This window comes from Pistacia vera, unplaced genomic scaffold, assembly GCF_008641045.1.
Source record: "Pistacia vera cultivar Batoury unplaced genomic scaffold, PisVer_v2 Contig490, whole genome shotgun sequence".
Lineage (NCBI taxonomy): Eukaryota > Viridiplantae > Streptophyta > Magnoliopsida > Sapindales > Anacardiaceae > Pistacia > Pistacia vera.
This window is the reverse complement of record NW_022196324.1, coordinates 341,576-365,148: the sequence shown is the minus strand read 5'-3', so window position 1 is coordinate 365,148 and position 23,573 is coordinate 341,576. Positions and strand designations below refer to the sequence as shown.

The following is a 23,573-nucleotide window of genomic DNA, read 5'->3' as shown; positions in this document are numbered from 1 at the left end:
TAATCAAAATTAATCATAAAATTAAGAATTTATATCATTTCCTCTCAACCATTCATATCATTTTCAAGATCAATGTCAATATCTATAACTCCACTTGTGTTATTATTATCATGCAAAATAGGCAACACATCTTCCTTTTCACTTTCTCCATGTAAAATGGGTAAATTTGGGCAGGTTTTAGTGAACCGGGTTGGGTGACTTGGATTCGGCTTGAAATTTTTTTGGACCTTTTGACCCAAATTAATAAAGTTGTATCGATTTATATTGATATTTTTAAGGATACAAACAGATACGTATCGTATCGTATGATACATATCAACGTATCAAAAGATTTAAAATATACTCTCTAATACGTATTGTTAACGACGCATATCAAATCGTATTATAGGATACGTATCGCATATCATAGGATACTAACAACTATGATCTCAAGTCTCACAGTCTCAACACTAAATAATGAAAAACAGATAAAAGAAAACAATATGACAATTTGTCCGTGTAAGCCCAAATCAGCGGGTTTGTTCTCGGATCAAATTTTAATATTGGGCTTGGGCTGTTATTTTCAAGTGCTTGAAAATGCACTTCGTTTACTTCTCATTGTACCGTATGAGAGCCTTTATATAGAAACCACTTTCCCACTTATATTTTATCAGGGGACAAAAGTGTGTAGAAAGCAATAACAAAATTTGTTACTACTGTTTTGGAATTTTACTAACTTTTTTTTTTTTTGAAACAGGGTCTAGCCAGCTTACGCGCACCTCAACTAATTTTTGTAGGTGACTAGAATAACACCCATCATTTGATCATCTGTTTAAATCTTAGGAATAAAGAAGATTCGAACCTGAAATCATGCGTCTTGAATTTTACTAACTTGTTTTACTGAACTTCTCTAATTTTCCCTAAATAAAAGTCTTCTATTATTTTTTTTGTCCCTTGTTCTCTTTTGTGGTTAGTTTGGTAGCAATTAGTGGGAATTATTCTTTTTTTCATCATCAGCCTTGGAATTCCATGCTATAGTACTTGTTTAATTCTGGCAATTGCATCACTTATGAACTGAGGAGAATTGTTAAAAACTTAGCTCAACTTGACAATCCATGTCAATTGTTATCGTTTTGTTGGTCCTAACATCACTTTTAGTACTTGGTCGTAATTCTGAGCAAGAATATATATAAATATAAACTCTTAGCTCAGAGTTAGAGATTCGAGCTATTCTATTTGCAATTAAGAGTCCTTTTGTTATACTCTTGGGAATATTATTATTAGTATTCCCAATAAAGTTAAACAGTAAAATTGATTTATTTTCACAATATTATTCAACTTCTTTTAAACCCCCCTAAATTTGTTAATTTAACTAAATACCCTCAAATTTAAAAAAAAAAAATTGTAAAAACACCCCAGCAACCCACATTTATCAGATTCTGGCCACCACTGCCATAAGGTGGCCGAAATCTGGTATAATGGCGCACTACCGACTGAATCTGGCCGGTAGTGCACCGATCTAGACTTTTCCGGCCAGATCCATGGTGAATATGGCCGGAAAAGGCCAGATCTACGCCCAAAGATCTAGCTGTTGACGGCCAGATCTTTGGCCATAGCCAGTCGTCAACGACAGCCATATCTTTGGCCATAGTTGACGACCAAATGCGGCCAGATTTGGCTGTCAATGGCCAGATCTAGCCGTAGATTTAGCTTTTTTCGGCCAGATCCACCATGGATCTACATGGATCTGGCCAGAAAAGGCCATATCGGCACACAACCGGCAAGATCCAGTCGGTCATGCAATAATACGACGACTCCAGCGACCCTCCGACTGGTATTTCATTATTTCTGACTATAATAATTTATTGTTCAATTTGCTACACATTGTTAATATCTATTTTTAACATTTTTAAAAGAGGTTGATGAATTCCGTACGGGTGTTATTTCCTAGTACAATGTGACAATTTTAACAGGAAAACTTAGATAAGCATCCAGAATCCTAGAACTTTTGGTCTTAAAACTATATAATTTAGCATGAGAAGTATCTACATTTGTTTGTTTATACCTTCAGGTAAAATTTCGATGCTTGCTGGAGAGTTGAATAAAGACATAACCTTATGGCATCTTTAGTTGCATAACATGTTTCGACATATATATCCAACATGCCAGCACCGGTTTTGGAGTAACAAATTTCAACCCTTTTGCCCACATAAGTACAGTACTTCCGAGCTATATATATAGAGAAATTATGCTAATTAACCAATATTCAAACCATTTAATACATATTAACTTAATCGTGCTTCTCTTATTCTAAGTCATCCATTCACAAATCACTAATATACAGTGTCAGGCAACATGATAAGCCCCAAGAAGCTCATGACCAGGCTGGTGAGGAAGAGCCAGAAGATGGAAGAAGTGAATGCGGGTAATTCTAATAAATCATCAGTCACTGAGAAAGGCCATTTTGTTGTCTACACCATTGATCAAAAACGCTTTGTGTTTCCCTTAATGTATCTCAACAATGACATCTTCCTTGAGCTCTTAAAGGTGTCTAAGGAGGAGTTTGGACTATCAAGCGATGGTCCTATTACATTGCCATGTGATGCAGTCTTCATGGATAAAATAGTCTCACTCATTCAACAAAGTGTAAGTAAAGGTCTCGAGAAAGCTCTGCTCGATTCGATTACCGCCTGTCACTGCTCATTATCTGCTTCTTTCCATCAAGTACATGCAGGTCAACATTCAGTTTGTGGCTACTGAATTGTATTATAATCCCATTGGGTTCTGTAAATGAATGGAACTTCTGTGTATATATTGTTTTTGCACTATACATCTTTTGATAATTCAAAAGAAATTTTCAGTGTAAAATAGTAACTATGAAGTATGAATCAGTATGGCATATCAATAGAAAACATTAAGGATCAACTCCTTGAAACTTTTCTGAAAGTTCTTGTGCATTTTAGAAACAAATAAATATTTTGCACTTAATCTCAAATTGCTTAATGAGGAATTCAAATTTAGGAAGTTCTGTTAAAACTGATCCCCAGAGGCTCTGGAAAACCATTGGCTTTAAGAATCATATCAAATCTTTTCAAATAAGTACAGTGAGTATTAATCTTACAAGGACATATAGATAGGCTCAGAAAGAGAAAAGAAACTCATTCTACTGAACTTACATGCCCTTTGGAAATTAAGCCTAATTCCCAATGTTAGTGTTTTGTTAATGCCGGTTGTTCAAAGAAAAGAGAGAATGAATGAAAAACTGGACTGCTTTTCATTAGACAAAAATCTGAATATAACATGCTGTTGTTTACTGTTTCAACTACTGTCAGAACCTTCACTTAATCTCAGCTAAGCCACTCACTTCTAACAACTTCATTACAAAATAAGCTGAGTCAACTAATTCAAAATTAACACTAAAATATACAGAAGGACTTAAGCTATTGAACTCTAGAACAACACCATGCACATCCATCCACAGCAGCAAAACAGCTTCAAACTTTCAGCAAATCTTACTTCCAGCACAGCACCAACCTTTAACACTCCACCTTGGTGCTTTGGCTGGAAACACCAAGTTTTAGCCTAAAGGCTTCAAACTTGGATTTGCACAATGCCTTCGTCATAATGTCAGCGACCCGATCTTCCCCTCGATCTTCCCCTCTGCAGTGCACTAAGGTTACTTCCTCACACTGTTCAGCTTCCCTAACCGCATGATACTTGATCTTAATATGCTTAGTTCTGCCGTGGAGTACAGGATTCTTTGCCATTGCCACAACTGACTGGTTATCACATAGGATCAGCATAGGACCACCCTGCACTTGGTGCAAGTCATCCAACATTTTCCTCAGCCACACAGCCTGGTTCATTGCTGCTGCAACAGAGACATATTCAGCTTCAGCAGTAGACTGTGCCACAGTCTCTTGCTTCCTTGACAGCCAACTAATTGCACCCTTATTCAGGTAAATCACATAACCAGAGGTGCTTCTTGCATCATCCAAGGATCTAGCCCAATCACTGTCAATGTACCCCAACAATTTCAGACTTTCAGCCTTCCTAAAACAGATGCCTAACATGATGGTTCCCTTTACATACCTCAGCACACGTTTTGCAGCCTTAAAGTGCAGTTCACTTGGGTTGCTCATAAACCTTGAGAGATAACTTGCTGTGAACATAAGGTCAGGTCTGGTGGCTATATAATACAGCATGCTTCCCACTAAGCTTCTGTATTTTCCTTCATCAACCCTCTCTACACCATCTGTTTTGCTTAATTTCAGGTTGGGAACCAGTGGAGTATTCACTGGTTTGCAATTCTCCATTCCAAACCTCAAGAGAAGCTCGGTTGCATACCTTTGTTGACACATAAAAATCTCACCAACAACCTGATTTATCTCCATGCCAATGAAGTACTTCATCAATCCCAGATCTATCATTTTAAATTCAGCTTGCATATCCAACTTAAACTGGTCCAATTCATCAGGATTACTCCCTGTCACCAACAAGTCATCAAAATAGAGAGAAATCACAGCCACTCCTTTCTCAATTTTCCTAATGTAGAGAGTGTGTTCATTAGGACTTTTAGTGTATCCAAGGCTACATAAATGGTCATTTATTCAGCTGTACCAGGCTCTAGGGGTCTGCTTCAAGCCATACAAGGCCTTCCTCAGTAGGTACACATAGTCCTCTTTTCCGTCAACCTTGTAGCCTTCGAGTTGCTCTACATATAGCTCCTCTGAAATCCATCCATTTAGGAATGCTGACTTGACATCCAGCTGGAAAATTTTCTAGTTGAACTGAGCTGCAAATGCCAACAGCAGCCTGATTGTGTCTTGCCTAGCAACCGGGGCAAAAGTTTCTGAAAAATCAATGCCTGGTTGCTGTGCAAAACCCTTCACCACCAGCCTTGCTTTGTGCTTGTAGATTGAGCCATCAGGGTTGATTTTCAGTTTGAAAATCCATTTCACCTGAATAACTTTCCTTTTTTCAGGTCTTGGTACTAGTTTCCAGGTTTGATTTTTATCAATCATACTTAGTTCTTCCTACATTGCAGTCCTCCACAATTTAGATTTTGCAGCATCAAGGCAGCATCTTGGTTCCACCACTACCATATTGCACCTGTCATACACATCAGCCAGAGTTCTAGTTCCTCTAACAGCATGTTCTTCTTCCTCATCTAAATCTGCCTCTTGAATCAGTCCCTCATTTCTCTCATTCTGACTTGATTCAGCCAGCACATCAACCCTTTTTTCTTCCCAGTTCCAGACTCCACATTCATCAACCTTTATGTCCCTTGTGATTACAATCCTTTTGGACTCGGGAACATAAACTCTATAAGCTTTAGAGTTGCTGCTGTAGCCTATAAATATCCCAATTTCTGCCTTGTCATCCAATTTGGACCTTTTGCTGGCTCGGATCATCACATAGGCTATGCTTCCAAATTCTTTCAGGTTCCCAACCGCTGGCTTGATTCCACTCCATGCCTCAATTGGTGTTTGATGTTTGGCTGCCCTGGTGGGCAGCCTATTCAGCAGGAAAACTGCTGTATTAACAGCTTATGCCCAGAACACTTTAGGGAGGTTTTTTCCAGCCATCATACACTTGGCCATTTCCATAATGGTTTGGTTTCTTCTTTCACAAACACCATTCTGTTGAGGGGTGTATGGTGCTGTGAACTGCTGCTGAATTCCAGCTAGGCTGCAGATTGTCTTGAACTCATTTGAAGTGTACTCTGTTCCATTGTCAGTCCTTACTGTTTTGATCAAGGTTCCAACTTCATTCTCCACCAGCAACTTAAATTGTTTGAACACAGCAGCCACTTCATTTTTCTGCTTCAAGAAATAAACCCAAGCCACCCTTGAGAAATCATCAATGAAGAGTACAAAGTACCTGCTGCCATTTAAAGATTAAGTCTTCATTAGACCACAAACATCAGAGTAGATCAATTGCAGCTTGTGACTTGCTCTCCAGGCTTGATCCGAAGGGAATGATGGCCTGCTGAGTTTGCCAAGCTGGCAAGCTGTGCACAAAGTCCTCTTCTCTTCTATCTCGGGCAAGTCTAATGCCATGTCCCTTGACTTGAGCTCTTTAATTCCAAGGCAGTGGAAATGTCCAAGTCTTCTATGCCATAACTTAGACTCTTCAACCTTGGTGATTAATGCTGAGTTTTCTGGTTTTTTCCACTCTAGAGGAAAACTTTTACCAAGCATCCTTACACTCAACAACTCATTTCCCTCACTATCCTTTATAATGCAAGAATGGTTTTGGAAATGCAAAGTATAATTTCTCTCTAACATTTGACCTACACTTAGCAAATTTTGTGCAATTTCAGGTACAAAAAGAACATTAGAAATAACCTTAGTCCCTGCCTGAGTTTGGACTGCCACATCTCCAATTCCTCTTGCTTCCATATAGTCCCCATTTCCAACCTTAACCTTGGAGTTGTAGATCCTGTCCAGTCTAACAAAATTCTCCACATTTGCTGCCATGTGATTAGTGTATCCGTTGTCTATCAGCCAAACATCTCTGTTGGTCTGCATTGAGTAGCATGAAGCTACAAATAGCTGTTCTGGTTCACTGGTCTGTTGCTGATCATCTACACTTTGTGCTTGTTGTGGTGGCTGTGCAGCCTTGTTCCTGCACACTTTTTCAATGTGGCCGAACTGCTTGCATCCCCTGCATTGAATCCCAGGCCTGAACCAGTACTTGCTGTCCGGATGTCCCTTCTTTTTGCAGTGGGAACATGGTAGATAATTTCTTCCTCCACTCTGCCTTCCCCACTAACCACCAGCCTTCTCTTTTCCTCTCTCATCTCCAGCATATTTTCTATTACTTCCCTGCATATGCACTCCCTTTTGAGCAGCAAGCATAGCACCTTCATTTGAATCATCTTGCCTCATTAACCTTCTTTGTTCTTGGGCCTGCAAGGCATGAACCAATTCAGTGAGGCTGATTTGGGAGAGATCCTTTGAATCTTCTAAGGAAGATATCTTGGACTCAAATCTTTCTGGAAGGCTGACTAACACTTTCTCAACTATCATCTTGTCACTCATCTCAACTCCCAATAATCTGATTTTGTTCACCACACTCATGAGTCTATCTACATACTCTTTAACTTTCTCTACCTCCTGCATTCTCAGCATTTCAAACTCTCTACGCAGGTTCATGACTTGCATGTTTCGGGTTGTATCACTTCCCATGAACTCCCCTCTCAATCTATCCCAAGCTTCCTTTGCAGTTTCACATGCCATTATCCTTGTAAATACAAGGTCTGTTACTGCAGAATGTATGTGAGAAAGAGCTCTTGGAGCCTTGGACATTTCCTCCTCATACATCTTCATTTGATTCAAGGTTGGGTTTGGAACAAGCTGCGGTGGCTGTTTCTTCTCTTCCACATACTGCCACAGCCCTTGTCCTCTTAGGTAGGCTCTCATTCTAATAGCCCATATGTGATACTGGTCTCCATTGAACACTGGAGGTGAGAGAGAAGCTGATTGAGTAGCCATGCTGAAACTGGTTGCTGTTTTCTGGAAAATTTTATTCTTGCAGAAGATTGAAGTTTGATGGTGATTTTGAATGAGTTTTTTTGAGTGAATTTGTTAGATGACAGTTGGTTAATGGAGCTCTAATACCATGTTAGTGTTTTGTTAATGCCGGTTGTTCAAAGAAAAGAGAGAATGAATGAAAAACTGGACTGCTTTTCATTAGACAAAAATCTGAATATAACATGCTGTTGTTTACTGTTTCAACTACTGTCAGAACTTTCACTTAATCTCAGCTAAGCCACTCACTTCTAACAACTTCATTACAAAATAAGCTGAGTCAACTAATTCAAAATTAACACTAAAATATACAGAAGGACTTAAGCTACTGAACTCTAGAACAGCACCATGCACGTCCATCCATAGCAGCAAAACAGCTTCAAACTTTCAGCAAATCTTACTTCCAGCACAGCACCAACCTTCAACACCCAAAATGGAAAGTTTACCGTTGTGTGCTAGTCTTAGAACAACCAGGTTTTACAGTTGATTGAATGATGCCAATGTTGTAGTTTATGCCATGATTTGACTATGTAGAATGAGTTGCAACTTGTGTTGGCCTTAAGTGCTGGCAGATGCTTGGAGCCATCAAGGTTGTGCTCTTATTTAACTCAAGTTTCCAATCAAGGTGGGAAGAGAGGAAAAATTTGACTTAATAGAGAACATTAGCCAATTCTCTAAATTTCTTCATGCACGTTGGCAAAACTCCAAGTCCCTTGTACCACTCCTAGTTTTTGCTAAATTGTATTTTATTGCATCATACTCCTTTCTGGTCCAAATTAAGTGCATTGATAAATAACATAATTCACTATGAAATCATTGTTGAATAACAGAATTCACTATGAAGATGCATAAGACAGTAGGAAAAGACAAATAAAATACTTGGGAAAAATCCAAAGAATGGGGTCTGGCAAAACTAACTCATTTGTCCTATCTGAGGAACATTATGTACAATATTATAAAAACTTGAAGGAATCATGGCAACTGAAGATCTGAAGAGGACAAATTTATTCGGGTAGTTGGGTTTGAAAGAAGCTGCAAATCATGTTATTTTATTTTCCTTTTGTTGGTTTCTATGTCTCTTTCGTATTCAGTATTTAAATCATATAGTCTAACATGGATAATCACAATTGCTTTGCATTGTAAGTCACAGCAAAAGGAAAGCACATGGAGGATTTTGGTCTAACAAGAGCAGAACATAGTTTGAATAACCATGTGATTTTGTTTGATTTCAGTTTTCTCTTAGGAATTAATTACTTAACCTAAGTGGCCCTAAGAATTTTAATGCAACACTCATGGCAGAAGAAAACAAATGCATAACAACCAAGTAATAGTATCCGACATGGGGTATTCATGCTTAACAATAATAAAAACATATTCTCTATATCCAAACCATCTATCTAGTTGATGATCACATGGCCTTGTTTCCAACCAGCACAACACAAAGAAGACAACAATAAGTGATCCTGGCCAGACTTGTATATATATATGTAACAGCTGACCACAAACATAAGCTCTATAACGCAAACTTGTAGCTTGTCCAAGGTCGAAGTCTAATATTTCCAATCATGATCAACCCAAAAAGGCTTGTTGAACTGGCAAGAAAGTGGCAGAGAATGGCTTCTGCAAAGTGTAACAGAATCTCGTATCCAAGAAGTTATTTTGCTAATAAAGGGCATTTTGTTGTGTACACAACTGATAAGAAAAGGTTCATGGTTCCCTTGGAATACCTCGGTCAAAATGTCTTCAACGAGCTCTTTAGAATGTCTGAGGAAGAGTTTGGTCTTCCAAGCCATGGAGCCATCACATTTCCTTGTGATAGTACTTTCTTGGAGTATGTCATTTCATTGGTCCGAGGACTCATGCCTGAAGAATTGAAGAATGCTTTGCTCACTTCCATAGCAACATGTCACTACTTGGCATCAACTTCTCTTGTTCAAGCACAAAGCCACCAACAAACACTCTTATTTGGCTATTGAAATTTGTTGATAGAAATGACTGTAGATATATTGACTGTAAACAGGTTATACACTTATTGATGAAGTATTTTTATAAACGCAATTTCATTCTTTATTATTAACCTTATAAGTCTAAAATGAAAGGTTTTCTGTCATGAATTGACTGTGAATGAAAATTGTCATTTTCTGATAAATATTTACAGTAGCTCATAGTGACTTACTTCCTGAACCGGTAAATGCAGATTGTAAATTTACCGAATCATTTAATTTAATTCGAGTTTCCTAAGATCTATTTAATGAGTGAACCTAAATAAAACTCATGATACTCAGAAAAAAATCTGCATGTAATCTGTTAAAATCATGAAAGTAGAGAAAGTTTAACTAGGCCTAGAGGGCAGGATTTCTTGAATCTGGCCAGTTCCAAAGTCCTAATTATAGGGAAGCTAAGTTTGTTATGTTCCCTCCATATAATTGATTCTCCATCTTAATTTTCCTTCTCTATTTCACTTTTTACAACAAGGTTCTTAACTCCTGATGATCTTCATCTGGAATCAGTATTTGGTAAATTAGTATTTTACTTCAAGAAGATCACCTCACAGTTGCTATTAACTTCTTAACCTGCTTTGAATGTTGTTCCACTTCTCATGAGTACTCTCCTAGCTTATATTGATTCTTGTGGTTCTTAGAGAGGATCAATAACCTCTGTAACTTATTGTTATAAACTCTTTCTTAGTCCACAGTAACTGCATTGATAAATCACAGAATTCACTATAAGATACATAGGACAGTAAGAAAAGACAAGCAAAATCCTTGGGAAAAATATTCCGAGGAACGGGGCTTGGCAAAATCATTTGTTGCATATGAGGAACATTATGTGCAACATAATGAGCTTAGTTGATGGAATCTTGGCTAGTGAATATCTAAATAGACAAAATAATTTCCGTAATTTGATTCAAGTAGTTGGTTTGAATGAAGAAGCAGCCAAATTTCAAATCATGGTAATATGTTTTGCCTTTTGTTGCTTTCTCTGTCTCGTTTGTGTTCAGTATCTAAATCATTTAGTCTAACATGGACACTTACAATAGTTTTGCATTGATAGTCACTGCACAAGGAAAGCACATGGGCTTGTGCCTTGCAATTACTGCTCTAAAAATTTGGCAGATTCTTCTAACCATGTTGGTTTACATAAAAATGCAAGATTTTGTGGCTCTGACCATATCTAGTCATAGGGTCCTGCTTTTATCAAGGGATTTTTGTCTGAAATTATCAAAACATGGTTTTTGGATAAGCATATGATTTAGTTTTATTTCTATTTTCTTAGGAAATTAATTGCTTAACTTAAGTGGCCCTAACAATTTTAATGCATCCCTCTTTGTATAAGAAAAGAAATGCATAACAACCATGTGCTACTGACCTACATGCAGCGTTGATGCTTAACAACAATCAAAATCTATGGTCGATATCCCAACCACCCATTCAGTTACTGATCACATGGCCTTATTTCCAATTAACACAACATAAAAATGATAACAATAAGTCATCATGTGCATACTTGTGGATATATATAGCACAGCCAGCTCATAGTTGTGCTTAAGATTAATAAGCTCTATAACTCAGAGTTTTAGTTTGTTCAAGTCTCATTCTGATTTTTAATCATGATCATCTCAAAGAAACTTTATAAACTGGCAAGGAAGTGGCAGAGAATGGCTTTGGTAAAGCATAGGAGAATCTCGTATCCAAGAAGTGTAGTTGCCAGTGAAGGCCATTTTATTGTGTAAACGACTGATAAGAAAAGGTTCATGGTTCCCTTGGAATATCTGAGTCAAAATGTCTTCAGGGAGCTCTTGAGAATGTCCGAAGAAGAGTTTGGTCTTCCAAGCAAGGGAGCAATCATATTGCCTTGTGATAGTACCCTCTTGGAGTATGTCATTTCATTGATCCAACGACACATGCCCGAAGAGTTAGAGAACGCTGTGCTCACTTCCATAGCAACATGTCGCCACTTGGCATCGTCTTCTCTTGCTCAAGGACAAAGCCATCAACAAACACTTATTTTTAGCTATTGAAACTTTTTGGTAGCAAAGATTCTTTTGTAGACTTATTGACTGTAAACAAATTATACATTTAACTTTATGATGTGATGTAATTTCATTCATAATTTTTAATCTTGTGAATCCAAAAGGAAAAATTTTCCTTTCATGAATTGACTGTGAATGAGAAATGTTATTTTCGATTAAATATATCTAGTAACCAACAACAACTTCATTCTTAGTGAATGCAAATTTTCATTTTACTGAATTCCTTTAAATTTATTCAAGTTTCTACAGATCAATTTAATCAGTTAACTTATTAAATACATAATACTTAGGAAAGCAGGGCTGCATTTAAGCTGTGAAAGTTATAAAGGTAGAGGAGATTTAATGAGGACTATAGAGGGAATGATTTCTTGAAGCTGAGTGATTGCCATGTCCTAACTACAGGGATTAGGGAAGGTAAAGCTTGACTAGATTTTCTTGAATAACTGATACTGGGTATGTTCCCTCCATATGATACAGTCTCAATCTGATATTGGGTTATTGAAAATATTTTTATACCAATGACTCTGTAGACTTATTGACTGTAAACAGATTATACAATTAGCTTTTGATGTGATGTAACTTCATTCATAATTTTTAGTCTTGTTAATCCGGAAGGAAACTTTTTTCTGTCAGTATTGACTGTGAATGAGAAATGGATTTTTCAGATGAATGTTTCTTGTAACCAATAGCAACAAACTACTTGTACTAGTGAATGCAAATTTTCATTCTACTAAATTCCTTTAAATTTATTTGAGTTTCTGTAGAGCAATTTAATCAGTTACCGTAGTTTACTCAGAAAAGCAGGGCTGCATATAAGCTGTGAAACTTATAAAGGTACTGAAGATTTAACGAGGACTAGAGCGAATGATTTCTTGAAGCTGAATAGTTGCAATGTCCTAAATACAGGGAAGGAAAAGTTTGACTTGAATAACTGATTTTAGTTATGTTCCCTCCATAATTTTTTTCTATTTCACTCATCGCAACAAGATTCTTAACTTCTAATGATCTTGATCTAAATTTAGTTTCTGGGATATAATATTATTCTTTAGGAAGAAGTCATCACACGGCTGCTATTTATTTAAGTCATTTTTTTCTATGAACATCTTAACCTGTATTGAATGTAGTTCAATTTCTTAAGAAATTCCTCCTGGATTATATCAAATTTTTATCTCTTAGAGAGGATCTATAACTATTGTACTTAATAATAGAATTCACTTCGTGGATACATCAAACAGTAAGATAAGACAAACAAAATCCTTAGGCAAAATATTCCGAGGAATATGGCTTGGTAAAACTAACTCATTTGTTCCATATGAGGAACAATATGTGCAACATAATCAGCTTGATGGATTCTTGGCAAGTGAAGATCTGAAATAGACAAAATTATCTCTATAATTTGATTCAAGTAGTTGGTTTGAAAGAAGAAACAGCCAAATTTCATATCACGGTAATATGCTTGCCCTTTGTTGCTTTCTCTGTCTCGTTTGTGTTCAGTATCTAAATCATTTAGTCTAACATGTGAGAGTTTAGAGAAGAAAACAAAAAGAAAAACAGAGAGAAAGGAGAAAGAGATCTGGGAAATTCGTGTATTATCTTTTTTTCTAGTGTTTGTACAGTAAGTGCACTTTTTATAGTGCTCATAACAGTAACTAACTAATGCAGTAGTTAACTAACTCAGGTTCAGTAACTAACTAACACAGTGGGTTAAGCTGAACTTCTACATGACTAACTTTGCTAACTCTTACTAACATCCTCCCTTAAACTGGACTGCTCTGAACTACACTACCATTTGCTAACATCCTCCTGTAAACAGAACAGCTTTGAACTACACCATCTCTTGCTAATATCCTGCAGTAAACTGAACTTGGATGATGAACAATATTCTTCAGTGGAACTGAGCAATTCGTGGCTGAAGCAACCTCAAGTGATCTACAAATTCCCAACTGATCTTCAAACAAGAACAGAATAGCTCAACAAATACCCATAGTGCAGAAGCAGCTTTAATTCAGCTCTTTAAAATCAACCAAAAATAAACTAGCTCAACAGATAACCATAGTGCAGAAGCAGCTTTTAATTCAGCTCTTTAAATCAACCAAAATAAACTGAACACACTTCTGTAGGAGCAGCTTTCAACTTGAATCAACCAAATAAAACTAAATCAACTCGTGGCTGAAGCAACCTCAAGAAGATACAGATAGCCTGAGCAAAACTAAACTCAACCAAGCAAAATGAGACCAAAAAAGGCTAGATTTTAATTCTGCAGAAAACCAAGCAAGTAAAACTGGAATCAAGCAATCTGAACTTGATACTGCAAGAGCAGAATGCTGCAGGAGTAGCTTTCAACAAGGCATTCAAAACTAAAGAACAGTAACCAAAACATCAACCAAACAGCTGGACTTTAATTCTGCAGAAAACCAAGCAAGCAAAACTGGAATCAAGCAATCTGAACTTGATACTGCAAGAGCAGAATGCACCAAAATAGCTGGACTTTAATTCTGCTTTAAGTAAAGAACAGAGCAGTCTACAAATTAATTCTGCTTTAAGCCTGCAAAAACTACTTTGAGTCTGCACGGTTTTAATTCTGCTTTGGGTCTGTAGGAGTAGCTTCCAAGTTGTTGTCTGAACAGTCATCAGCAGAAGGAATATCTGGAATATCAGCTTGTAAGAGAGAAACAGTCACTGTTAGCTTTGCTCTTAAGGTCTCAAAGCGTGCAACTGACAGAGATTTAGTAAAAATATCTGCAGTTTGATACTCAGTAGGAACATATTGTACTTTCAGATTATTGGCTGCTACTTGTTCCCTTATATAATGTGCATCCAATTCAATGTGCTTGGTTTGGGCATGAAACACTGGATTTGAGGCAAGGGATCCAGCACTCTGATTATCACACCAACTGACAGGGATTTCAGGAAGATGCACACCAATTTCAGAAAACAAACTCCTAAACCATGCGATTTCAGTGGCCCCTTGTGCAAGTGCTCTATATTCTGCCTCTGTGGAGGAGAGAGATACTTCCTTTTGTTTCTTGGAACTCCATTGTAGTAGATTGGAGCCAAGAAACAGGCAGCAGCCACTGGTAGACCTTCTATCCTGTAGACTGCCTACCCAATCTACATCAGTGAAGCACTCAAGATGCATTCTGTGTATTTTAGTAAACTGAACTCCAAAATGTGTAGTGCCCTTGAGATATCTCAAAAGCCTTTTGCAGGCCTGCCAGTGTAATTGAGTAGGAGCCTTGAGAAATTGGCTAAGTTTGTTGACAGAGTAAGCAATGTCAGGCCTTGACAAGGTTAGATATTGCAATGCCCCAATTGTGCTTCTATAGAGTGACGGTTTATCAAACAGCTCACTGTCTTCAAAAGTCAGTTTATTACCTAGAGCCATAGGAGTAGGGCAGGATTTTGCATCCATCATGCCTGTTTTGACTAGTAGATCCCTTGCATACTTTGCTTGGCTCATGTGAATGTATGTATCAGTTCTGTGTACTTCAAAGCCCAAAAAGTACTTAAGAGAACCCAATGTTTTCAAGGCAAATTCAGTGTTCAATTTGTGAACTATTTCATAGACCAGCTTAGTGTTACTTCTTGTCAACAGGATATCATCAACGTATACAATAACATACACAACAGCCTCATGATGTCTATAAATGAATAAGCTTGAATCAGCCACCAAAGAGATAAAACCCCATTTCAGAAAGGCAGTTTTGAGCTTCTCAAACCAGGCTCTTGGAGTCTGTTTTAGACCATAGAGTGCCTTGATCAGTTTACAAACATGAAGAGGGTTCTTATCATCAAAGAAACCTGGACGCTGAGTCATGTACACTGTCTCACTAAGTTCTCTATTCAAGAATGCATTATTAACATCTACTTGCTGTATATCCCACCCATAGGTAACAGCTAAGCTAAGGATAACCCTAATAGTAGATGATTTGATCACGGGACTAAAGGTTTCAAGATAGTCCACATCGGGAGTTTGCTGAAAACCTTTAGCAACTAACCTGGCTTTAAATCTTTGGATGGAGCCATTTGAATTGTGTTTAATTCTAAACACCCATTTACAACCAACAATATTCATATGGGGTTCAGCTGGAACCAACTCCCAAGTATTGTTAGAAAGAAGAGCAGTGAACTCACTTTGCATAACAGATTTCCAGGCTGGATGAGAGAGTGCCTCAGTTACACTTACTGGTTCATTTGTGTCAAGATGAGAAAGGGAACCTGTGGAAGAAACTAACATAGAGCTATGAAGTTTGGCTTTTGACCTAGTGATCATAGGGTGAGTGTTTAAATGCCAAGTAATAGTGTGTAAAGGCTGAGTTGCAGTGTTTGAAGTCTGAGTTGTAAAGGGCAGTTCAACTACAGAATTAAAGTGATATGCTAAGCCTACTGGTTGCCTAAAGCTAGAATCAGCGTTTGAAGAATCAGATTTTGAAGAAATGGAAGGCTTAAATGGTTGATCTGGTTGCCTAAAGCTAGAATCAGCTTTTGAAGAATCAGATTTTGAAGAAATGGAAGGCTCAAATGGTTGATCTGCCAAGTCTAATGAAGGAGACAGAGTTACTGATGAGTTTTGCTGACCCATTGTGAGAGGAACATGTAATGAAGCAGAAACTTCAGATTCAACATTTGATGAGGAAATAGGAGTGTCAGAACCAGCAGGTGGTGAAGTGTTTTAACCAGGTGTATAAGATAATGAATTCTGACCAGTTGTATGAGGTAATGAAGTAGTTAGACAAGTGTCAGTATTTGCATGTAAAGAATGTGAAGGAGATGAGAATGGTTTAAAGGAATGGTTGTTGTAGGGTGGAAAAGAAGAAGAGATATTGTTTTTGGGTGTTAGACTAGGAGAAGAGGCAAAAGGAAAATTAGATTCATCAAAACTGACACTGTGACAGATGTAAATTTTACCATTGGAATCCATGCATTTGTACCCTTTGTGATGCATGCTATACCCAACGAAAGTGCATTTAGTAGTATGAAATGCAAACTTATGAGAGTTATAAGGTCTAATAAATGGAAAAACAGCACAGCCAAAGGTTCTAATCCCTAAGTAGTCTGGAGGCTGATCAAATAAAACCTGAAAAGGTGACAGATTAGAGAGAACAGGAGTGGGTAGTCTATTTGTAAGATAGACAGCAGTTTGGAAAGCAAACCACCAATATTTTAGGGGCATACTAGCTTGAGCAAGGAGTGTTAGGCCTTGTTCTACAATTTGTTGATATTTTCTTTCCACGCGGCCATTTTGTTGGTGAGTATAGGGGCACGGATGCCTAAAGGTAATACCATTATCAAGAAAATAGGAAACTAAACTTCTATATTCACCTCCCCAGTCTGTTTGAACACATTTCAGAGTTGTACTAAACTGTCTTTCAGCTAGTTTGTGAAATTGTTTAAATAGTAGTTGTGTTTCAGACTTAACTTTCAAAGGAAAAATCCAAGTGAACCTACTATAGTCATCTAAAAATTGAATATAATATTTAAAGCCTTCAGGTGAAGGCACAGGGGATGGTCCCCAGAAATCAGAGTGTACTAGTTCTAAAGGTTTAGATGCTCTAGAATTGGACCTAGGAAAAGTAGACCGGTGAAGTTTTCCAAATTGGCAAGCTGTGCAAAAATCAAGAGTGCTTGCAACTGTATGTTTTAGGTTCAAAGAGTGCAAAATTTTTGCAAGAACTGTGGCATTAGGATGACCTAAGCGTTTATGCCATAAAAGACCATTAGTTTTTGCAGTAGAAAATGATTGAATCATATCTTTATTAGGTTCAGTATCATTATTACACGATGATATAGGTACAGGCTTAGCATTGTTGTCACAAATAGGTACAAATGCAGGAGAACAATCATTAACAACAACATTATTTGAACTTGTAAGTTCACACTCTTTATTAACATCACTAGTAGTATGAACAATAGGAAATGCAGAAAATAAAGTTTGTGAGGACTGAGACTGAGCAGGAGCTCCAACTAACGAGTTAGGGACTGAAATTGGACAGGTTGAGTGATCTGCAGGAAGATTGGAATTGATTGGACTTGGAGACAAAGGGAATGGCTAGAATTTGGAGTTGGTAAAGACCATCTTTAAGCCTTCCTTGAAGAAGAACAGCTTGGGACTGTTTGTCCTTAACAACATAGTGATCAGCAGAAAACTCAACAATAACTCCATTATCATTAGTAAATTTTGATATACTTAAGAGATTTTTCCTAATGTGAGGAACACATAAAACATGCTTAAGGTAAAGAGACCTAGATTGACATGGTAATGAAGTAAAACCAGTATGTGATATAGAGAGTAACTCACCATTTCCAAACTAAATTTGCTCATTTCCAATATAGCTTGAGTTTACTGCAAGTTGAGACAGGTCTGAAGTCACATGATCTGTGGCTCCAGAATCCATGTACCAAGCTGCATCCTGGACAGTAGAAGGTGCAGTAATGTAGTTGGCAGCAAGATTAGAGTAATGTAATGGCTGAGTCTGAGACAGATAAACTTGATTAGGAGCAGTAGTTGTGGCTGATTGAGGGCCATGATTTGTGTGTGACTGGCCTAAGCTTTGACTAGGTCCTGATGGAAGACCAGCTGATGGATAGGATAATGGTGGAAATCCAGTTGGTTGGTGACTTATGTTGGGGTGATAACAAGGTTGAGGTGAATTCTGAGTGAAGTACGGTAGGTTTTGAAACCCAGCTTGAGTTCTAGAGTAATTGTTATTGAAATTTGGTGGTCTGACTAGTGAGTTATTTCCTCCAATGTAGCTTGTGTCAAACCGATGATAACAATTCAATGCAAGGTGTCCACTCTTTCCACAAACTTGACATATAATCCTGCCTCTTCCAGCTCCTCTACCTTTTCCTCTGACACCAGTGAATTGTGAGGAATAAAAGTGGTTCTGTGGTGTTTTGTTCATAAACTGATTGAGACCAGTACCAGATTGATGAGGAACAAAATTTTGGGAGGAGAGATTAGGGTTCTGTATGGGTGAAAACTGATGTTGTCCCATATTAAGCAAGGACTGTTCACTCTGATATTTTGTTTGAGTTGTATCAGTAGTGAGATTAGCAAGATGAATTGAACCTCCATGAAACTCAGTGCCGACAACTGCATTTGCAATTAGATTTGCTCTTTCCAACCTCAACTCATATTTTTGCAAAATAATTTGTGCTTCCTGAACAGAGATAGGATCTACCCTAGACTCCAATCTTGTAGCAATATTTACTACAGCAGCATCATATTCAGAACTTAAACCATCAAGAATGTAGTTCATTAGTTCTTCATCAGAGATTAGAATTCCACTAGCTGACAATATTTCAGCAAATCCTTTCATCTTTACAAAATATTCATGGATACTAAGATTATCTTTCTTAGTGTTTTGCGCAAATTCTTAATGTGCACAGTTTTAGTTCTAGATTCCGTAAGAAATTCTTTTTCAAGTGCAATCCACATATCAGCAGAAAATTGACACTTGGACACTCCTGAGAACATAGATTCTGAAATAGATCCAAGAATCCAACTTACAAGTAGCTTGTTTGTCTTCTTCCATTGATTATACGCTGGATTAAGCTTCTTCTCTGTTGACCCCTCAGTGCCTTCAATTGGAACTTTCACGAACGGCGCTGGACATGAAATCAGTCCAGTAAGATGCTCCTCTAAGTCATGGGAGCCCACAGCAAATAAAACTTGTGATTTCCAGAACCTGTAATTATCCCTAGTTAATTTGGGGGAAATTACAGGAAGAGAAGAAGACATTGATGAGGTGTTTGTAGAATTAACGGGCTCAGTGGTCAATTTAATATCTGAGCTATCTTGATTGAGAGAGAATTGAGTAGGATCAGCCATCTTAGACGTTAGTCGACAACTCTGATACCATGAGAGTTTAGAGAAGAAAACAAAAAGAAAAATAGAGAGAAAGAAGGAGAAAAAGATCTGGGAAATTCGTGTATTATCTTTTTTTCTACTGTTTGTACAGTAAGTGCACTTTTTATAGTGCTCATAACAGTAACTAACTAATGCAGTAGTTAACTAACTCAGGTTCAGTAACTAACTAACACAGTGGGTTAAGCTGAACTTCTGCATGACTAACTTTGCTAACTCTTACTAACACATGGATACTTACAATAGCTTTGCATTGATAGTCACCACACAAGGAAAGCACATGGGCTTGTGCCTTGCAATTGCTGCTCTAAAAATTTGGCAGATTCTTCTAAGATTGTTTGTTTACATAAGCATGCAAGATTTTTTGCCTCAAATCATATATAGTAATTTTTTTTTGGGTAAGTAATCATATATAGTAATTAGGTCCTGCTTTTATCAAGAAGATTTTGGTCTAACATAAGCTCAACATACTTTGAATAACAACATGATTTTGTTCGATTTTTGTTTTCTCTTGGGAAGTTTAATGCTTAACTCAAGTGGGACTAAGAACTTTAATGCATCCCTTTTGGCAGAAGAAAACAAATGCATAACAACCAAGTGATTGTGGCCTACATGGGGCTTGATGCTCATTGCTTAGCAATAATCAAAACATAATTGGTGATCACATGGCATTTCTTCCAATCAACATAACATAAAGAAGACAAAAATAAGTGAACTGGGCTATACTTGTGAAATTATATATATCACAGCTGACTGACTTCTGCATAGCAGAGTTAGTCGTGCTTAAAAACATAAACTCTATAACTCAAAGTTCTAGTTTGTTAAAGGTCTAAGTCTGATTTCCAATCATGATCAGCCCAAAAAGGCTTATTGAACTGGCAAGGAAGTGGCAAAGAATGGCTTCTGCAAAGCGTAGGAGAATCTTGCATCCAAGAAGTTTAGTTGCTGATAAAGGCCATTTTGTTGTGTATACAACTAATGAGAAAAGGTTCATGGTTCCCTTGGAATATCTCAGCCAAAATGTCTTCATAGAGCTCTTGAGAATGTCTGAAGAAGAGTTTGGTCTTCCAACTCATGGAGCTATCACATTGCCTTGATAGTACCCTCTTAAAGTATGTCATTTCATTGGTCCGAGGACACATGCCTGCAGAATTAGAGAAGGCTTTACTCACTTCTATTGCAACATGTCACCATGTGGCATCACCTTCTCTTACTCAAGGACAAGGCCACCAGCAAACACTTATATTTGGCTATTGATTTTTTTTTTTTTTGATAGCAATGACTTTGTAGACTTACTGACTAAAAACAGATTACAAAGTTTACTTATTTGCTGTAATTTTATTCATAATTTTTAATCTTGTAAATCCGAAAGGATTTACAAGATTAAAAATTAAATCAATAGCCCAAAACATCCAAAAGTAAAAATGCTGGAAATTTCTGGCTTTAAGCATAATTCACTAACACATTACCACAAATGCCTTATACATAAAAATCAATATAATTCAGCACCATAAGATGTAAAACATGCCAAATAAACTAGATTTAAGGATAATAAAAATAATGTCCTGCAACAAACAATAATGTTTTTCAGTTTAATTATTATTTTTTCCTGAATCATAAGATTCATATCTTTCAACTTCTAGCAAATTTGGTTGAGAACACAGCAAAGATATGGGTGATCTTTATTGCAAATGCTGTTACATTCTGTAAAATTTAATAAATGCAGAGGACAAAATTCCTTGTTTGATACAGCCATCTAAAACAAATTAAAAGTAACATAATCCATAATTAAAAATCAAACAACCTAGGTCAGCAAGAATAATAAGATAAAGAACTTACTGGTTTCTAGCCCAAAGAACCCGAAATTCAAGATCTGGAGCTGCTTTTTTGGTTTTCTTCAAGATCACCTTCTTGTTTCTTGCTCTTCTTTTACTCCTTTGCTTCTTTTCTTGATTTCGTTATGAACTCTCCTTTGATTCTCCTAAATTTTTTGTCGTGACTTTGTAGATAATGTCAGGGTTAGAGTTTGGGCGAAAAAGGGAAAAATTGAATTGGGTGAAGTGAGCCGTCTTTGGTCTCTTCTTTTCTTTATAAAATTGAATTGGGAAAACCAAATCTGAAAGAAGAAAAATAAAAAGCACTAAGACTAAGAAGATTCAGTATCCATGCCAGCAGAGATAACCATTTCGCTTGTGAGAGAGAAGTTTGGAAACAGAAAACTGTTTTGGGGTTTGTTTATTTTATAAAGAAGAGAGAAAAACAAAAGGAAAGGGAAAGCTAAAAGGAGCCGCGGTCTACTACATTATATACGCTAGCACCAAAGCAAGGAACCAAGGCAAGGTGCCAAGGTAAAGGCTAAGCTTAGTCGGATGGAGAGAGTGGCTCATCCATCTTTTCGTCTTTTAGACAAGTCTAGTAGGGACTAGGGAGGGAATCTTTCCTTATTTCTTCTCCTAGTCATGGTTGTTAAATCGTGCATCGTATCGTGTATCAAAAATTTAATTTTTCGAATCGTGTATCGCGTATCATATCGTATCGCAGGATACACCTTTTTAAAAAAAATTAATAAAATAATAAAAAAATTCTAAAAATTAATATCATCCCAATGATTAATTAACAAATTTTGTGGTATTATTGACTTTAAATTATGGTATTACATAATCAAAATTAATTACAACATTAAGAATATCAACAATGCTACAGACACCGGTGTTTTTACACCGAAATTTTATACCGGCTTACGTGTCTGCTGACTCAGACCATTCAACGCGTTTTACGTTAATAATTTTTTTCTAATGAATGGCTGTCCATAACATATGGATGACCGTTCATTAACATGGACTCCCGTCCATATTATATGGACGGGAGTCCATTTACCACAGACGAGCGTCCTCATTTAAAGGATGCCCGTCCATTGGTAAATGAAATAAAAAATATTAAAAAAAATTAGGGACAGTCGTCCATGAGGAATGGACGCCCGTCCATACAATCCTTTTTTTTCTTTCTTTTTTTTTCTAAAAACTAGCATTCTCCAGTCAGAAGGCTATCCAAGTTGAAGAACCAAAGCCACTAGTAGATCTTAATTTAGGTGCTTCTGGCCCTGCTTTTATCGGAAAGAGCTTCATGGTACCTGTTACAGTGGCCTCCAGAGGCCATGACGTCTACTCTACTGAGTTGAAGGAATAAGTGGCTCTGAAATCAGTCAGGCCGCCTTTAATTCCTACGAAGGATGAACATGAGAAGTAAGAAGAAGGCTTCTTTGGATCCCTTGCAAAGTTTTTGTCAACACTGAATCATCTGCTATGGAAATTTTGAGAGGAATACTTCCAGGTTTTAGGAAGAAGCCACTGAACCATCAATATCAGCACCCTCAACAGTAGAAGTACTCAACTGCTTGGCCTGTACAAGACAACTTCGTGATCCCAGATGAGGACGAGCCACCTTCCATTGATACAAGAACTCCCACTCCATGAGAAACTTATGCTTTCATGTCCAAGGATGCAGAAAAGATCCAGCAACTGCGGCAAAGTCGAGCTATCTATAATGGATGGGATGGTGATTTTCAGCAGCAGCAGAGACAGCAACATTAACATTTTTTTTTCATGAAAGTATATGTAAAGCTCTGAGTTATGTGCGGTGTCCATAAAGATGGACACCCATCCAACAAATTTGGACGTTGTTTTTTTTTTTTTTTTTAAAACAACACAACATTTTATGGACAGTCGTCCATAATACTATGAACGACCGTCCGAGATGTATGGACGGTCGTCCAAAAATGTTGGACGGCCGCCCATTTATGTCAGTATTCAATCGTCCAACGTGGCTGCCTCCACGTGTTTCGGTGCAATTTTTCGATGCAACTTTTCGGTGGATATAGCATTTTTGTAAGAATATATATCATTCTCTCTCAACTATTCATATCATTTACAAGATCTATATCAATATCTATAACTCCACTTGTGTTATTATTATCATGCAAAATAGGCAACACATCTTCCTTTTCGCTTTCTGCATGCAAAATGGGTAAATTTGGGTAGGTTTTAGTGAACTGAGTTGGGTGACCCAGATTCGACCTGAATTTTTTTTATACCTTTGGCCCAAATTAATAAAGTTATCGATTTGTATCGATATTTTTAAGGATACAAACGGATACGTA

At 37.2% G+C, this 23,573-nt stretch overlaps 2 protein-coding genes and 1 pseudogene across 2 annotated transcripts; all 3 read left to right on the top strand.

Moving 5' to 3' along the window:
• Positions 1-2,334: 2,334 nt before the first annotated feature.
• On the top strand, positions 2,335-2,739 carry LOC116104981 (auxin-responsive protein SAUR67-like). Its single transcript, XM_031391406.1, has one exon. It carries the CDS (start codon positions 2,335-2,337, stop codon positions 2,737-2,739), a length of 405 nt encoding a protein of 134 aa, XP_031247266.1.
• Positions 2,740-9,079: 6,340 nt separating this feature from the next.
• LOC116104991 (auxin-responsive protein SAUR64-like) lies at positions 9,080-9,490 on the top strand. The gene has a single exon (XM_031391415.1). The coding sequence runs from the start codon at positions 9,080-9,082 to the stop codon at positions 9,488-9,490; it is 411 nt and encodes a 136-aa protein (XP_031247275.1).
• A 10,775-nt stretch (positions 9,491-20,265) lies between these two features.
• Positions 20,266-20,674, top strand: LOC116104982 (annotated as a pseudogene).
• Positions 20,675-23,573: the final 2,899 nt, after the last annotated feature.

Excerpts from the sequence above, each read along its gene's own strand:
- LOC116104981 (XM_031391406.1), top strand. The coding sequence starts at position 2,335 with ATGATAAGCCCCAAGAAGCTCATGACCAGGCTGGTGAGGAAGAGCCAG.
- LOC116104991 (XM_031391415.1), top strand. The coding sequence starts at position 9,080 with ATGATCAACCCAAAAAGGCTTGTTGAACTGGCAAGAAAGTGGCAGAGA.